This window comes from Xiphias gladius, chromosome 21 (genome assembly GCF_016859285.1).
Source record: "Xiphias gladius isolate SHS-SW01 ecotype Sanya breed wild chromosome 21, ASM1685928v1, whole genome shotgun sequence".
Classification (NCBI taxonomy): domain Eukaryota; kingdom Metazoa; phylum Chordata; class Actinopteri; order Istiophoriformes; family Xiphiidae; genus Xiphias; species Xiphias gladius.
In genome coordinates this window covers 10530040-10546926 of record NC_053420.1, presented here as the reverse complement: position 1 = coordinate 10546926, position 16887 = coordinate 10530040, and the positions used below count along the sequence as shown (strand labels likewise).

General features: G+C 40.6%; 1 protein-coding gene across 6 annotated transcripts; it reads right to left on the bottom strand.

Moving 5' to 3' along the window:
* Window positions 1-339: 339 nt before the first annotated feature.
* On the bottom strand, window positions 340-10880 carry tfap2c (transcription factor AP-2 gamma (activating enhancer binding protein 2 gamma)). Of its 6 annotated transcripts, none has more exons than XM_040115799.1 (8): window positions 7657-7754; window positions 6575-7036; window positions 6071-6122; window positions 4727-4808; window positions 3979-4203; window positions 2440-2558; window positions 826-967; window positions 340-634 (listed from the first exon to the last, which is right to left on the bottom strand). In XM_040115799.1, exons 1-8 carry the CDS (start codon window positions 7702-7704, stop codon window positions 340-342), a joined length of 1425 nt encoding a protein of 474 aa, XP_039971733.1. In that variant the 5' UTR covers window positions 7705-7754. The 6 variants fall into 6 exon arrangements, with proteins under 6 accessions (XP_039971733.1, XP_039971734.1, XP_039971738.1 ...); XM_040115800.1 differs by having other exon boundaries at window positions 3979-4201; window positions 4737-4808; XM_040115804.1 differs by lacking the exons at window positions 4727-4808; window positions 7657-7754 and adding an exon at window positions 10851-10880 and having other exon boundaries at window positions 3979-4201.
* Window positions 10881-16887: the final 6007 nt, after the last annotated feature.

The following is a 16887-nucleotide window of genomic DNA, read 5'->3' as shown; positions in this document are numbered from 1 at the left end:
GCAACTGTATAGAACTGCATAGTAGTTGCTATGATATGGTGTATATTACGTCTTCACAGGGGGTGCTCCCATTAGGATCAGCCTACGGGCGTTTACCGTAGGTGCCAAAACAGAGTGATTTGCAGCCAGCTGTGACAAGTTTTTAGAAATCCTTAACTTCTAAAAAATATTATATAAATTTAACGGTGCGAGCACACATACACACACTCACGCACAAATTCAGCTCTCGAAATGACAATACTAAATATTGATTTTAAACAAGTCCAAAAAGGGCAGACAGGGTAGCAAGATTAAGGGACTCAGGGGTTCTCAAGTTCGAAGGGATTCTCCTTTGAGCTCTCATTTCCTGTGCTTGTCCATTTTGTCAGTAGATTTGCTTCCACTGTCTGAGGATCCCTGGGTGTCGCCACCAGAGCTAAGGTACATCTTGTCCACTTGTTTGAGTGCCTCGTTCAGGTAGTTCTGAAGCGAGGTCATGGCAGCACAGATGGCTGGAGAGCCAAAGCCATGAGTGATGAGGCTGAAGTGGGTCAGGCAGCCTTGGATTCCAGGCTCCAGGATGGGCGCCGGCCGAGAGTTTCCCAGAGGTGAACGATCCTGAGTGAGCAGGTCAGTGAACTCCTTGCAGATTTGCCTGAAGGTAGAAAAACCAGAATCATTATGGAGGACAGACGAAAATACTTAGACAGACTACATCTAATGATACATTGTGCCCTGAGAAAAAATTCCATGGATAGGACTGCAGGTAATTTAATAAGCAAAATACTCCAGTAATCCATTCAATTCTATGCAAATTAGTGGCATCCAACCAAAAGAGACACTTACTTGGCAGCAAGGAGCATGTTCTTGCGAGAGTTAACCTCATTGCGTTCTACGTGTGGCCTGCCGAGGTATTCAGCAATTGCCTTCGCAGGGAACTCTGTCTCACACACGTAACCAAAGTCTCTTGCTAAATGAACAGCTTCACCTAAATGAAGAGGAATAAACCACTGTTGTAAGTGAAAAAAAAACACAAGTCATCTGTAAACCCAAGTCTATGACAACACTGAAGTTGAAGTGAAATATGCTCTTGGTCTCAAACCAAGACTGTGTGTGTATGAACAATAAATAAAGATTATTATTTACAAAGACATGATCAATGCATGCCTTTTCACACACGGGGCAAAGATCAAGTGGTAAGCCGGCCAGCAGCAGCAATTTATCAATTTACAGCATCACACCAGTAGTCTGTTTTGAACCTGATATACCTGAGCATCGAGGCAGATGAAGTGAAGCAGCTGAACTACAGAATAATCAGCTGTGCTCAGTCTTCTAGCTTGGGGGAAGAAGAACTAGTGAGATAAATATATTTCCGTCTTGAGGGTGGTTTGACTTGCATGGTCATAATCGGGCTTATGTGGATAAATGCTAGATCAGAGTGCCCACGGCACCAACAGCACCACTTATTGATACACACACGCACATCACTTGCGGACGCAGGCAGCTATTCAGAAGCACAAGCTTTAAGGTCAGCCGGCCCTCCTGGCGAGCCGAACACAAGATAACAAGGCTTAATTCAGCTTTGAAGGTCTCTAAATAACACAAGCCTCCAGCCATTCTCCTGCACAAAATCATCAGCCCATTTATAAAAATTAGGCATGTAGGGAGCAAGCAAGAAAGGAAAAAATATTCTCCCGTAGCCGGCGGCAGGTAGATGTGATTAAAGTGATACCGAGATCACGGCGAAGCATCACTGTCTGGCTAAGGTATGACTAATGTTGCTCTTTCAAAGCATCGACAAGGGAAGGTTAAGGTGTTGTGTCAGCATTGTGACTACGTAACTGCTTGACAACTAGGATCTTTGGCCACTTTACATGATGCAGACCATTTAAAAGAGAAATATATCAAAGAATGTATAGCTCACAGTACTGTGTACAGTGTTGAACTTTTTTCACAGGATGATACAATCGTAACAGTGATAGAATTGGTGCTGAGATGTTTTGTGAGCTATTCTGTTGCTCCATAAGGCTTAAGCAGACACTAACCTCAAATTATGAAAGGCTGGGTTGACAAGGATTATTTCAGGTCTTTGCCGATAGCTCAAGACAGGGGACAACCAGCTTGGATTTACACATCAGCTCAGTCGCTCTGATTTTGGCTAAATGGACAGAATCACCATTGGAACAAAAGGACAAAGCTTTTTTGTTGCAAAACAAAGTTCCCCATGAAAAAAAAAAAAAAACTTTGTGCCGTTCACATTGTCTCGATATCATAGAGCATTTCAACAATGAATGGTGTTTCGAGAATGCCTTAAGACAGCAAACAGTACTTACAACACACATACTATGTGGAAGAGATTGACGTTCCCACGTTCTCATACTATTAGAGCGACATTCCAGCCAGTGCAAACAGCAATTAAACCCGAGAGGGTGCTATGAACCACTGAGTGACATGTCATACCTTCTACTAGTGAGGTAAGTAGAGTGACGTTGGCTGCCTTCCTCCTTCCTGCAGGCAGATTGAGCCCAATTTTATCCAGCTTTTCTCTCAGAGAACGTCCTCCATTTTTTGACTTGGCTCTGCAGAAGGAGAACACAAAAATACATATTAAGTCTACAGTCATTAAGGCATTCACAGATTATGCAAAATAATATTTTTTTCTCCCATAATGTGTTGGTTTGTAGAAAATTGCTCATGGGGGAGTATGGAAAGAATATGGCATTTTCCACTCTCTCCACACATTATCATGATTATTTTCTTTTGTTTAGTGCCTGCTTGAGGACTCTCAAGACAACAAGTACGTGGAACAGTAGATCAGTATGATGTATCTTGCCTTCACTAAAATCCAAAGACTGCAGCCCATACAGTAGAAACAACTTGTCAGAAGAGATCTTGCACTCACTACTGTGGAAGGTCTCATCTTACACTTATGAAATCACACACAGTGAGGCTCTCCCGACCTAAAAACGACTGACGCGATTGATGCTTCCCCTCAAAAAGCATAACAGAGAAATCACTCATACATGTGTTTGCAGAAACACTTGAACTCTGCACTTGCCATGGCCAATTCAGTTTTCCGCATGACTGGCAAGCAAGCTCTCCCTCTGGATGGCGGGTGAGAGAGGGAGCATCTTTAGAGAGGCATGTGTGTGTGTGAGTGCCCCCACTCCTTCATCCCCTTCTCCCCCCTGTCCCTCAGATAACCATCCTCCTCCTATTGCTATATGACCTACTTAAAAATGTCTGTGATTGTGTACATGTATGTGTGTGTGTGTGTGTGTGTGTGTGTGTGTGTGTGTGTGTGTGTGTGTGTGTGTGTGTGTGTGTGTGTGTTGCTGTGTGTACATGTCAGCATTAACACAGACACATGGGAAGTGGCAAACATGCACTCCAAGCACAAAATGCTCCGCTCAGGACATGCTGTAAACTCACGGTCCCTCAGCAGACTGCCACACTAACATATGTGCCATAAGGTCAACTGCTCTGCCACAGATAAAGCTATCCTTGCTGCAACGCCTGACAAACACACAAATACACACAGTGAAAAACACCCACAGAGTCTTTAGATTGGTACTAACAGTTTTGATGTAACCTATCCCCAGAGGAAGCAGAGAACCAAAATTGCAGACCACACAAAGAATGTCACAAACCTTACACAAAGAACTGATGAGCCAGAGCAACTGGGCCAAGCTGTGCTTTTAGAAAACCCTGTCCCATGGGCTGCTGAGCTTTAGTCTGCAGATCACTAGAGCTACAACTCCTCAGTTAAATGATCGTTCATAGCTGAGACGATCACACAGCCTCTATCAACAGCTCGCAGATCACGGAGCCATTGATAAAAGCCAACAAAATCAATCATGCTTGGGGTAGTCACCCTTGATTTGTATGAATCAGCGCTACTTTTTTCTTTATTATGTTGAAGACTTTTAAAAACAAGAACAAGAGAGAAACGCCGATAAGTCAAGCCTGCTGTAAAGTTGAAAGAGTCTGAGCTCTGACCTGCGTAAAACCCCTCCCAGGAGCGATGCGTTGAGGCACTCGGGGGGTGATAGACGTCTCTGGACTTCGGCCACCGTAACCTTGTACTTTGAAGTGGAGCTCAGCAAGGAAAGGCGGCCCGGTACAGAGCAGAACACCTCTGTGGGGTTTGATACCATGCCCAGCAGGGACTCTTTCTGGAAGGGAAGACCCAGCGCATTGCCTTTGGGTAGGGTGACGGGACCTGGAGGGTAAGGAAAAATATGTGTGTGAGGTTAGGAGTGAAAAAAGAAAAGAAAAAAAAAAAAACTTCCTTATTTTGCCGTGGCATTTGTTTATATATGCAGTTTTCCTGTGTATGTATATGAACTCTAATCAACATAATCCTCTCTGTGCAACAGGGAATCTTTGTTTTCTCGTACATAATCACAAGGAAGAGAATGTATGCAGCTCTGCACAACAGAGAAAACCAGTGTCTGCCGCACAGAAGTATACAGGAATCAGCTATTGAGGACTTTTGAAATATTGTGTGGTTTTCCAAACACTGGATGCCTTATGGTTAAACAGCTCAAATGCCCCCATGCCAAACACCATCCACAAACAGGTACACACATACAGACTGCCCCTCGTCTAAGCCACAGATTCTTCTCGCTGCCCCAGAAGTTGGACAAAATTAAGTTCACAGATTGAAATTTTTAACCACCCACAAAAGCACTGACAGTCATCGGACAAACAAAACAGTACAGCACACTACAAAACATAGCTATCTTCATCCTCACCCGCAAGAATTCCCCCCTGATAATAAGTCCTCTGTAAGCGATCAAGGTTCCTGCCACCTCGTAGTCCTAATACTGAGACAGAAAGCACAGAGTCACAAAAGTGCTTTAAAGCTCCTCTGGGGCACATGGCTGGGAATGACATGCCATTGTTTACAAGTGGGAAACCTAGATTGCCCATAGCGTGCCCTTGAGCATGGGAACAATATAATGAGCCTTCACTGATTTCCGTAACAAATGCAGATTGATTGGTTTGTTGTGCTGTGCACATGGCTTTCTGCTTTTAAGTGTATTCATAATATTTTCACACTTTTTCCAGTACGCTTCTGAAAAAAAAACACTGTATTCACTGTAAAATATCACATAAATGTCACTGAATTAATGCTTGCTGCTGAAATATTTATCGGCTATTGTAATAAGAAATTAAAGCATGAGATTTACATTTTAAACTGAAACATAAATCGTATCTTAATGTGATTACTTATCATATCATACTTTTACAGTTTTTCACACAATCCAATTTTATCTATCTATCTATCTGTCTATCCTGAATACGGCTCAAAAAACAATGAAAGAATAAAATTGCTCAACCTGATCTTTCTCTAACTCAAAATCTGTTTAATGGAGCCCTGATGACAAAGCAGCTGGAATAAATTCTCCCTCAAAACAGTTCATGTCTCAACAAATTACTAAACTGTCCTTCACATGCAAGCCTAATGCCACACCCCACCAAAAGCTGGTTCTGCAGAGCCAAACACTGCTTCAAGATCAGCTCATAATTTCCTGTTAACGTGATCTGAAAAGAGCTGCAATTGCGAGCTTAACCAGCCTAAAGATGATCCAAAGCTTTCCTCTTCTCTCACAGTCAACACCGAGGTTGTGAGATTGCTCAATTTTCATGTCATGTCAGCTACAGCCTGCCGTTTTTGAAAGGGATCAGTTCTTTCCCACTGGGCATCCATCCAAGCACCTTCACGAACAGAAAAGGTTAAGGATCACATCAAGCTTAGATAAGTGCATCTCATGGCTGTGAGGATTATCACTGTATGCGGTGTGAGCACAAATAGAAGACTCCTCCTTAGCTGTACTCTCACACGGAGGGCCTTGACATGCCACTATAGAAGTAATTGTTATGACATTTCCAAGTATGAAGAGAAAAAAAAAAAAAAAAAGTCCTTACAGTAAATTAAATTGCTGCATCTTTATTTGGTCGTACAAAGGAACGTGTACCCCAGGCAGTATTTTCCAAACCTTTCGTTCTTTTCTTTCAAATTGACAGAACTGCTGCTCTTCTGCACGAACAGCTAGGAAAGGTCATAAACATGGCGTGAACTCACCTTTTTTGATGACTGTCTGATCTGCCATAATAATACTGTGGTCATCTACATGCTGATAAAGAAGAAAAGAAGTAGGAATAAGCGAACATATGCACCATTACAAGAACGATCGACATAGCAGGCTCAAATTAATTTCTGCATGGTGTAACTATGTAAATTATAATATTCAAAATCTCTCCAAATTAAACGTCCTCTCTTCTGCCTCTTTCATGCAGATTTGTGATATGTTCTATGGGGAATTAGGGTGTTTAATGAGTTTCTAGTGACATTCCGTCATTTGTAATCTTCAGTGTGATCAAAATAATGTCCCTATATGATATGCAATAAAGCGAATGAATTTGCTTTAGTTTATTTACGTATGCACGTACGTACGTACGGTTTTCCAAAATGTATGTAAGTACTGTCTTTACGTGTTCACAAACGCACGCCTCAGCCTCTGCGACCTCCACACATCTTCGCCTCTAAGTCTAATTTCAAGTCGTAGCCTCAATCAAACCCACTCACTTGAACATCCTCCAGCCCGTGCCCCATGTCGTGCATCCCCATGTTATCGCCAATAACCGACGACTCGAGGCTGTGCGCGTGTGGGGGAAGCAGTTCCGGCCGGCGGAACCCTTCCCTCCTCACCCCGGACGAGCCTCCCTCCAGGCCCAGGATCTGGCTCGCCAGCCCGCTCCTCGCGTGGGCGCCGAGCCCCTCCTGGCCCTGCCGGCCGGGCCACGGCTGCTGCTGGTTCGACGACGGCGACTGGTGTATGGAGTTGATGTTGAAGGGGTCGCCGAGGTGGGAGTAGGGGTCGGTGGACTGTGGGTAGGAGATGGGTTGGTAGGGAGGCGGGAAGTACGGGGGCTGAAAGTCCGAACTGGCCGAGTGTGAGAGGGCCGGCGACGGGCTGTAGAGGTGCTGGCTGACCGCCGGCAGGTGAGGCAGCCGGGGATTCCCGTTGCTGTTGCCATCGTGCCTTTCCTGAGGGACGGAAGAGACAGAGCTGCTGAGATAGATGACAACAACATGGCAGGTAGTGGTAACATTTGTCCCTCAAAGGAGTTCAGTGTCTCTCATTCACTGACACGGTGTCCACTTGAAAAAGTCGTTTAGCGAAGAGCACGAATGTCTTTAGACGCTCATTTCATATTAATATAAATTTTAGGTTTCTTTTTTCCACGGGAAATAAAGATATCTTCTCACGTGTTAAATTCAATACATTATACATTATTATTATTATTATCATTATCATTATTAATATGGAGTCTATTGCTGTTGTTTTTATTATAGAAATATACAGTTATTCTGACAATTGCGTCGTTTGTGTAGCTGTAGACGTTCTTCGACTTTTTTTAAAAACAGACTTTTTTTTTTTAAAGCTACTTTTGTCCCCCTTGCTGTCGCCGGTTTCACTGGCTGTTTAAAAATTTCCATTTTAGCTCCCTCTCCCTTATCTTATCATTTATCATTAGCATGTGAAAAAAAAAAAGAACCCATTTCCATTCTTGTCGTTGAATTGCAAACTTTCGTTCGATGTCACTAAAAAGGCTTTTTTTTTTTTTTGTTGAGGGAGGGGTGGGGGGGGGTCTGTCGAAACTCACCTCACACTCATCCTCGTATTTCACGTTGTCGGCTAATTTCCACAACATTCTGACAGTGAAAAATAGTCTCTCCCGTTACAAAAGGACCGAATGAAAGAAAAAAAAAAAGAGATATATATCGTCGCCTGTGAGTTAATCCAGGTATGAAAAAAAATTAGGGCTTCCTGGTGCTCATGAACCCTCTTGCTCTTCAGCTGCGACGAAGAGGCGAAGTTGCGGGTGGAGGCTGGAGGGACGAACTGACCGACCGACTGACTGCCCGACCACGGATATGAGTTTCCACAGCCGCTTATGGGAGAAAATTATTCGTTGACAGGCAATATTTCCCCCTCTCCGCTCAATGTGCTCTGCAGTTGTGTTGTGGAAGTGGGCGAAAACACTGCATTTAAGAAACTCGACTCCCTCTTATGGACAAAACAGCGACGTTCAGTCTTACTGGGGCGAACACGAGCACTGTACTATATCTGCACAGCCACGGGAGTGGGCGTCGCTCTGGCCGATGATGCAGCTAAGTGAAAGGGGAAAAATACATTTTGCTGATTGGCAGGGCAAGGGTCCAATCAGAATTCTGTCCGTCAGTACACTGTCAGACATTTACACCCAAGGACTTTACTTTCCCCCACTTTTCGTGGCTTACAATGAGCAAAGTGTGTTTTACTGTTCGTTTTCGTCTCCTCCGGCCTCTTAAGTAACTTAAAGACAGGGCTTTTAATTTGAAAGGGGGGCGCCCGTAGGCGCTGTCTCAGGACTCGATTCCCTTCTAAGCATTCTGAGATAAATGGTCGTCGTTCTGAAATAATTCCTCCAGTTATGGAGGAAACTTTTCACTTGTTGCTGAGTTACGTTGCCTCTCTGTAAAAAACAAAACAAAAAACCAAACAAACAAACAAAAACAAAAGTTGGAGCCTTTTTTTCTGTGATGGCGAGTCTGGTTCCATTTGTGTCAGAACCGACAGAACGTGGATTGATATGGCTGCAGTGAGGGGTTGCTAGGTTACCGGGTTGCCTCTTGATGAGCTCCCGACGCTCAGTGGAATGCCTCTCGGCCAATCACGTCGCCGGCTTCGAGCGGTTCTAGAATTTTGACAGCGTTCTCAACAATTAGTTAGACGAGGACGTACCCACTGTGACAAATGTAGGCTACATTTATTTTCACTGAGCGGAAGTAATGAAGTTTTTAGGTAGGTTAATAACACCTTCTTACTATTATTATTGTTATTGTTATTGTTATTGTTATTATTATTATTATTATTATTATTATTACCATTATTAGTAGTAGTAGTAGTATTAGTATTACTGATGTTAAAGTCAGGCTAAGCCACTATAAATAATTTTGACTTTTGCAATTGTGTCAAAGTCTTTTTAATTACACCTAATAACATTCAGAATGATTTGATAATAACCATTGTTTTAAATGTATTCTTATTCTTCTCTGCAGTGTGGTAGAATAAAGGACTACCTGCCGTACGCTCTCTATGCTCGCCACCAAACTTGACTAAATCCTCGTGTTCACTGTGTTTACCACTTGAAAATGAGTTTCGAGCTGAAAATCAGCATCTTATCAAGATAATGCAGCTCTCCGATCTGAACGCCTACGCAGAATAACAGATAAATAAGTCCACGATATTTTTAGCGGTGGCGTTTCATAGGGGTGTTTAAGTGCTTGTTTTAAACCGCAATAAGCCCGAGGGCTTAGCAGCATCAGTCTCCCAAAAACCTCTGAAGCTCAAAGGAGCTCAACAAACAATTCTTTCTTAACTTCATTTACATTTTTGGTGGAGCTTTGAAATGTCCAAAACAAGGCTGCCTTGAAGCGTTGATATGGATCAAATCTCACAAATGGGACAAAAGATGTTTTTATTATTCTTTTTTAAAAACGATTATTATAACTATCCATTATTTTTGATAAGTTAGTCTATCTTACTTTAGTGTTTATATCTCCCTCCTCGACAGAAATGATAATAGCCTACTCTGTGTTCATGAGGCCATTTGGAATTATTCCGTTAATTAGTTTTGTATAATTTGTAGAGTAGTAAATGTCCGAGTATAATTTGCGAGATTAATGGACAGACCTTTGTCTTTTAGGAGAACAGCCTGTGGCGTCCGTCCACCCAAGCTGTGATGATCGGCTGTGCATGGGAACAACAGGACATGGGCGATTGAGGATTATCTTTTTTTTTTTTTTTTTTTTTTTTTTTGCGTGTTGGTCCCTGGCTTGTTGTGATGCGAAGCAGAAGTGAAATGCGCGCTGATTAAATGTTATTTCACGTTGGAACAGACACGGAGCAGACCCAAAGGAAGTTAGTCACGCTTGGCCTGACGGTGAGGTTTTCAACAATCCTGATGCTCAGCTTGTCATTTTAATCACAGCCCTGATGTCAGGTGTAAAGATTAAATGGATCCATGCCCGGGCAAATGAAAAATGTCACACAAATCAATGAGCGAGTTCTGCTTAGTTAATTTTCAATTGATTTATCTATAGTGTTTAGTATATATATATATATATATATATAGTTTCCATATTCAATGTAATACAAGAAATGAAGGGTGACGTGGCTTTTCATAATAAATCCCTTTAAAATACAAAATTTGCCTTTTATTTATAATGAACACCACACAGCCCCTCATAACGGTCACAAAAATATTCAGGTTAGATTCATATACTACAAATGACCTATATTATGTTATATAACCTATATTAAGTTATGTACATGTAAGCTTTATTAGAGTATGTTTGCTTTAGCCTGCTCTGGTGAGCATTATGACTTTTACATCATTTGATTCCCTTATGAATTTTCGCGCTGAATATCCTCTGCGATATTTTTATGATTTGGTACAAATAAATAAATTAAAAAATTAAATATAAATCAAATTCTACTGTGTTTTAAGGCCTATGTGTTTTTGTAGAAATCATTCAAGAGAGAAAACAAGTATCGGCTGTGCATAACTGTTTTGGGTTTTTTTTTAAGTCTTTTAAAGTTTCGACCACAAAAAGCATAGTACACTACGTTTTGGGGAGAATATGCTCTTGGCCTTATTGACATTAATCACGGGTTATTCAAAAGCGCTGCGCGACTGCAAACAGGTGATTATCGTGGAAAGTCATAAAACAAATATAGACTCAGCAGCAAAAGCGATAAACATGATGAAGGTTGCGTTAAATTAAATCAGCTTTAAGAGGAAAGTAAACTCACCCTCCAGTCTATCCTCTCCAGTACAGACATCTGAAGGGCTCCAGTCGCAGCAATCCCACTGAGACTCAGCGAATGAGTGAGACCAGGAGAGGTTTACATTGCCGACTTCACCTGGTGGTCGGGCAGTGCGCATGCGCCATCCCGTGTAATACACCTGAGTGGGGTGAATCAAAACAATTCACCGATAGCTCCTCGACGGAAAACCGCGTTTATTCTGTCTCATATAAACCGAGATGCACATTCAAATGGATTAAGGTGAGACAAAAGAGAGCGATATGTTAAAAAACATTTGCCTATATATTTTTGAAATAATGTAAAAATAAAAATAGGACTCATAGGATTAGACCTAGAACTGAGATAGATATATAGTTATAGTTAATCTCATAATGATCTGCCATTGTTGAGTAGAAAAAAAAAAAGACACAATGTCATGGAGGCTACATTTTCAGAAAAGGTGAAAAAAAAGACGTGGGGAAATTTCAAGATGAGGTAATTCCACCCCCAAAGCCACATCGCCCCAGGCTGACCAAAAGAATCTGCTTTCAAAAGCCACTGAAGCTTTTTAAGGCCTAAAATGGCTCTCGTTATCTGATCTCCCAAATACTTTAGCTTAAACTAATGAACAGATCAAAGTGTCTTTGCTATGTGTGGTTAAGAAAGTAGCTTACGTATCTCGTTCTGAGGAAAATAACCTTACCTGTCTGATCTGCAGCCCTGACACCTGTCATAAAACAGTAGTCTCACCGCACAATGCAGTTTCAATTAAACAGGGGAAGGATGGGAACCGGGTGCGTGTCTTACATTGAAACTTCTATAGCCTATATCTGAAAACATTAATTGAATTCCAAGGTCTATAAAACCATTGCGCCTTAAATGCAAAAGACCGTCTGTAGGAACTATTTTGCGTGTCTTGAAAAACACAAACAAAAGCCGTCGAACAGTTGGGACTACATTTCCTAACTTCATCTGAACCCCAAATATTTACGCCAGACGGTCTTAATGAATGGAAATTTAACACAAGTGTTATGTAGAACCTCTTATTACAGTTTATTACAAATTTGAATTTAGGTTTTGGTGAATGCAAACCCTCAGGTGAAGGTGCATTCATCGACCGTAGATCCCACGGCTCCTTGACCGTTGAGCCCGCCACTGTTGGTCCATCATGCAGTCTATGGTAAATACATCTTTCGAGGCATCCCCTCAGATCAGAAAATCTGAAATGGTGCTCCCCAAAAATACGGCGCCACATTAAGCCAATGCCATGCTTTCAAAAAATGCTGCTGATGTAGATAGAAACAAAGGAAAGGGCTGTTAGAAAATGCATACTTCTTTGCTCCTGCGGAAAGAGACAGAGTTTGTATTGTTACTAATTAGAGGTCAATTAAAGAAAAAACAACACTCGTACGAGCCTTTGTGGTTCTTATCGTTGATGCATTATTTCTTTGCAAGCCACCGTATTCAATGATCTAAACTTGCGCAGACAGATATAAATTAACAACAAACAGAAAGCTGGATGAAGACAAGAGGATGGAGTGTTTATTTAAATTTTCAGCCGCAGTGATTGGATTATTTATGGTGTAACTTACATTTAATGAGAAGCAGGCAGACTCCCCTTTGTATGTTCCATTTTTTTTTTAACACCGCCACAGTTTGAGTCTATAAAATCAGAAGGTAAGATAAGGACGCCTCTGCTGCCACCTTGTGGCTGAATCTTCGCATTACCACAGAGCGGATGTCGTATGTTCTTAATTTAGAAAGGATTACTATTACTTTGGGTCGAGTTGATCTGAACTCACACGGACTGTTGAATATTCATACAGGCCTATTAAAGGGAATGTAACTAAGGACAATGACTGCAGTACTGTACTTATGTTCAAATTTGAGCTATGTAAGCTTGTATATTCTTTGAGTATTTCCATAACATGCCGCGTTATACTCCTACTTAACGTTTTACTCCACTACATATATTTGGCAGCCATAGTTACAAGTTACATTTCAGATTAAGATTTTTATATATATATACATACATATACACACACATATATACATACATATACACACACATATACATACATATACACACATATAAATATACATACATATACACACACATAAATATACATACATACACACATACATACACATATATATACATACGTATACATATACATATATACATATACGTATACACACACATATATACATACACATATACACACACATATATACATACACATACATACATACATACATACTTTATATATGCTAAATACATGCTATATATATATATATATATATATATATATATATATATATATATATATATATATATATATATATATATATATATATATATATATATGACCTGAAGAGGAGCATGTTGAAGGTTTTGCCATGGTCCTCAAAGTCCCTCGATCTAAACATCATCAAAAATCTGTGGATAGACCTCAAAAGAGCAGTGCATGCAAGACGGCCCAAGAATCTCAAAGAACTAGAAGACTTTTGCGAGGAAGAACAGACGAAATCCCTCAAACGAGAACAGAAAGATTCTTATCTGCTACAAACAGCGATTACAAGCTGTGATACTTGCCAAAGGGGGTGTTACTAAGTGCTGATCATGCAGGGGTCCTTTGGGCTCTTTTTGTTTTTTATTTATTATTTTGAAACTGTAAAAGATGGAAATAAAAAAGTAATCTTGCTTAAAATATTAAATATGATCTTTAAATTTATGCCTCTTGGAAATCAAATCATTTATTCACTTAACTATTCACATTTTCAGAAATTTTGACCCTGATCTCAACATCATGGAGTCAGTCTTGGATCACACGAAGAGACAGAAGACACCGAGATGGCCTAAATCCACAGAACTGGGGCAAGTTCTCCAAGATGCTTAGAACAACGTACCTTGAAAAGCTGCACACAAGTGTACCTAGGAGAATTAGTGCTGTTTTAAAGGCAAAGCCTGGTCACACCAAATATCAGTGAAGTTAATTGATAAAACTATTACTTGCAGTATTTTTGAAAACATCCTCACTTTACAGCATTTTTCACAAGTACCTAAAACATTCTCTCATTAATGTGTATAACACCCAAATGGGGCCACTTTCAGCACTGAGTACTTGTCATTTTTTCCTAGCACTTGTTTACTTTAGCTTCCCTCCAGGCTTGTTTAAAGATATATAAAATACTTTGCGTCGAATGATAATTTGTATCCGATATGTTTTTTTCCACAAAAAAGTTCAATTATGTAATTTAAAGTTCTTAAATTTAGATTTACTCCTTCCCTCTCACTGAAAAATCCGGAATCTATGAATTTGGAAATACTGTCAATGTAAAATGTGTTTAACTTCTGGAGACTAAATGCCTTTTTCATCACTGAAAAGTCCATTCTCAGTGTTTGTGATGTGAAAACTTTCAGCCTCCAGCACACACTTTTATGTAAGTCGCATTCTGGACCATGATCAGCTTCTGAAATTCAGGTGTGATGCCATAAATCATGCTTGTAGGAGCACGAGTTAAACTCAGATTTAAGGTGAGCACAGAGAAACTTGTGAAATGTGAAAATAGACTCATAGTTTCAAACTCAAATAGCGCCAAACCATGACAGAGATTATCTCAGGGCCCTTTACATATAGCAGGTCTAGACTGTACTCTTTATAGTTATATTTACAGAGTCCCAACATTCTTCCATGAGCAATTGTATTAGTATGTTGCACAACATACTAATAAAATTAAATATAATAATAGTAATGATAATCATAATAATTGAAGCAGTGGGTGCAGGATCATGGGGACAGTAGGTGGTTTGCAGTCACGGATGCAGACTCTGCAGCTCCAGAGGCAGAAAGACCTGCAGGAAGCGACAGGAGGAGAGAGACAAAAAAGCACAAAACTAAAGGAGAGAGAACTATGCCAACTTAGTAACGAGCACTGATGCAATATGAATACATACAGTTGGACAGGAAGAGGAGGAGAGAGGAGCTCGGTGAATCATGGGAAATCCCCCCGGCAGTCTAGGCCTATAGCAGCATAACTAGGGGGTGGTTGGAGCCAAGCCCTGACTATTAGCTTTATTAAAGACGTAGGTCTTAAACCTACTCTTAAACATTGAGAGGGTGTCTGTTTCCCGGACCCAAACTGGAAGATGGTTTCACAGCAGAGGAGCCTGATAACTGAAGCCTCTGCCTCCCATTCTGCTTTTGGAGACTCTAGGAATCACAAGTAAGCCTGCGTTGTGGGAGGACAGTGTTGTAGTGGGGTAATAGGATACTATGAGCTGTTTAAGATATGATGTTGCCTGACCATTTAGGGCTTTGTAAGTGAGGAGAAGGATTTAAAATTCAGTTCTGAATTTTACCGGGAGCCAATGCAGAGAAGCTAGGACAGGAGAAATATGATCTCTTTTCCTAGTTCCTGTTAGTACTCACGCTGCAGCATTCTGGATCAGCTGGAGAGTATTTAAAGATTTGTTGGGACATCCTGATAATAAGGAGTTTCAATAATCCAGCCTAGAAGTAACAAAAGTGTGGACTAGATTTTCTGCATCTTTTTGAGACAGGATGTGCCTGATTTTTGCAGTAGGTGAAATAAGGCAGTCCTTTAAGTTTGTTTTATGTGGGACTTAGAGGACATATCCTGATCAAAGATAACTGAGATTCCTATCAGTGGTGCTGGAAGCAAGGGCAATGCCATGTAGAGTAACTATATCATTAGATATGTGTTTCTGCACAATAACTTCAGTTTTGTCTGAGATTAACAGTAGAAAGTTGCTGGTCATCCGGGTCTTTATGTCCTTAAGGCATGCTTGAAGTTTAGCTAACTGATTGGTTTCATCGGACTTCATTGACAAATACAATTGGGTATCATCTGCATGACAATAGAAGTTTATGGAGTTTTTCGTAATAATATTGCCTAAAGGAAGCATATATAAGGTGAATAGAACTGGTCCAAGCACAGAACCTTGTGGAACTCCGTGACTAACTTTTGAGTATAAGGAGGATTTATCATTTATCATCACGTGGACAAACTGAAATCGATTTGATAAATACGACTTAAACCAGCTTAGAGCGGTTTCTTTAACGCCAATTAACTGTTCCAGTCTCTGTAATAGGATACGAGGGTCAGTGGTATCAAATGCAGCACTAAGATCTAAGACAAGTATAGAGACAAGTCCATTGTCCGACGCAATTAGAAGGTCATTTGTAACTTTCATCATTGCTGTCTCTGTGCTATGACGCACTTTAAATCCTGACTGAAAATGCTCAAATAAACTATTACATGCTAAAAGTCACACAACTGGCTGGTGACAGCTTTCTCGCGAATCTTAAAGAGAAAGAGAAGGTTACATATGGGTCTACAGTTGGCTAAAACACCTGGATCAAGAATATTCTCTTTAAGAAGAGGTTTACTTATAGCTGTTTTAAAGCTGTGTAATAACCTGTTAATAAAGACATATTTATTTATCTAGTAAAGAGGTGCTAACTAAGGGTAAAACTTCCTTAAGCAGCCTAGTCTGGATGGGGTCTAAGAGAAAAGTTGATGGTTTAGATGAAGACATTATTGAAGTCAGTTGGCGAAGGTGGATGGAAGAAAAACTGTCTAAGTATATATCAGGTTTTACAGCTGTTTATAAGGTTCCTGTGTTTGAAGATCAATCAGTGCCGGTTGAGGGCAGGAGGTGGTGAATTTTGTCTCTAATAGTTAGAATTTTATCTTTAAAGAAGCTCATGTAATCATCACTACTGTGAGCTATGGGAATACATGGATCAATGGAGCTATGACTCTGTCAGCCTGGCTTCAGTGCTCAAAAAAAACCGAGGGTTGTTTTTATTTTCCTCTATTAAAGATGAGTATTAGGCTGCTCTGCCATTACAGATGGCCTTCCTATATGTTTTAAGACTATCATGCCAGGCTAAGTTGGATTCTACCAGTTTGGTAGAACGCCATATCCTTTCAGATTTTCTCATAGTTTGCTTTAATATGCGGGTTTGGGAGTTAAACCATGGAGCTAACCTCCTGTTTTATTATCTTCTTTTTT

Excerpts from the sequence above, each read along its gene's own strand:
- tfap2c (XM_040115799.1), bottom strand. The coding sequence starts at position 7,704 with ATGTTGTGGAAATTAGCCGACAACGTGAAATACGAGGATGAGTGTGAG. Across the intron at positions 2,559-3,978 it reads CTGGGAGGGGTTTTACGCAG|AGCCAAGTCAAAAAATGGAG; the intron begins GTCAGAGCTCAG and ends CTCCTTCTGCAG. Across the intron at positions 635-825 it reads AACATGCTCCTTGCTGCCAA|GCAAATCTGCAAGGAGTTCA; the intron begins GTAAGTGTCTCT and ends TTCTACCTTCAG.